The 633-nt window shown below is 66.0% G+C and overlaps 1 protein-coding gene across 1 annotated transcript in view; it reads left to right on the forward strand.

Moving 5' to 3' along the window:
• CPXM1 (carboxypeptidase X (M14 family), member 1) overlaps positions 1-633 on the forward strand; it is a 7,707-nt gene that overhangs the window by 1,120 nt on the left and 5,954 nt on the right. Inside the window, exon 2 of the mRNA XM_010836633.1 lies at positions 4-160. Coding sequence (XP_010834935.1) covers positions 4-160 — 157 coding nt within the window. The remainder of the gene's footprint in view (positions 1-3; positions 161-633) is intronic.

The raw sequence follows: 633 nt of genomic DNA on the forward strand, positions 1-633 counted from the left end.
GGTCTCCTGCTCGCCTTGGCCACCTTCGCGCCTGCCGTCGATGTGGGTTTAGGGGCGCCCAGCACCTCCGTGCTGGGCCTGGCGTCGCCCGCGACCACCAAGGTCCCGGTCCCGACCCCCCATAGCAGCCCGGCACAGCCGTCCGCGGGGAAGGAGAACGGTGAGCTTCCGTCCTACCCAATGCCCGCTTCTCCCGCTAATCGGTTGTCCCACTCTTCCGACCCCCATGTGGCGACCCCTCCCCAGCACGCGCGCACACACCTCACACACGCCACACACGCCGCACTCTGCCTAGCGCCTGGGTGGCGACCCTGCCCCACGCGCACACACTCCCTGCGCGGTACAATGGCTGCTGACTCAGCAGCCCTAGTTCCCGGCCAGACCAAGTCAGCAGTCCTGGGACAGGAGCCAGTGGGATGCTGCCTCTTCCAGCCCCAAACCTTCCTGTTTCTCGGATGGGGAAACTGAGGCTAGAGCCAGGAGGAGGGTAGAGAGAGGTGCAAAGACACCGAGGAGGGTGCAGAGCAAGACTGTGTGGGCTTGAGCCAGCGGCTGAAAGGAAAAGAACAGAGGAAGGGAGGAAGCGCTCTCTGCCAGGTGCCCTGGAGGGACGCGGCTCTGCCTGGGGTGGGG

Source organism: Bison bison, unplaced genomic scaffold (genome assembly GCF_000754665.1).
Source record: "Bison bison bison isolate TAMUID 2011002044 unplaced genomic scaffold, Bison_UMD1.0 scf7180017864063, whole genome shotgun sequence".
NCBI classification, from domain to species: domain Eukaryota; kingdom Metazoa; phylum Chordata; class Mammalia; order Artiodactyla; family Bovidae; genus Bison; species Bison bison.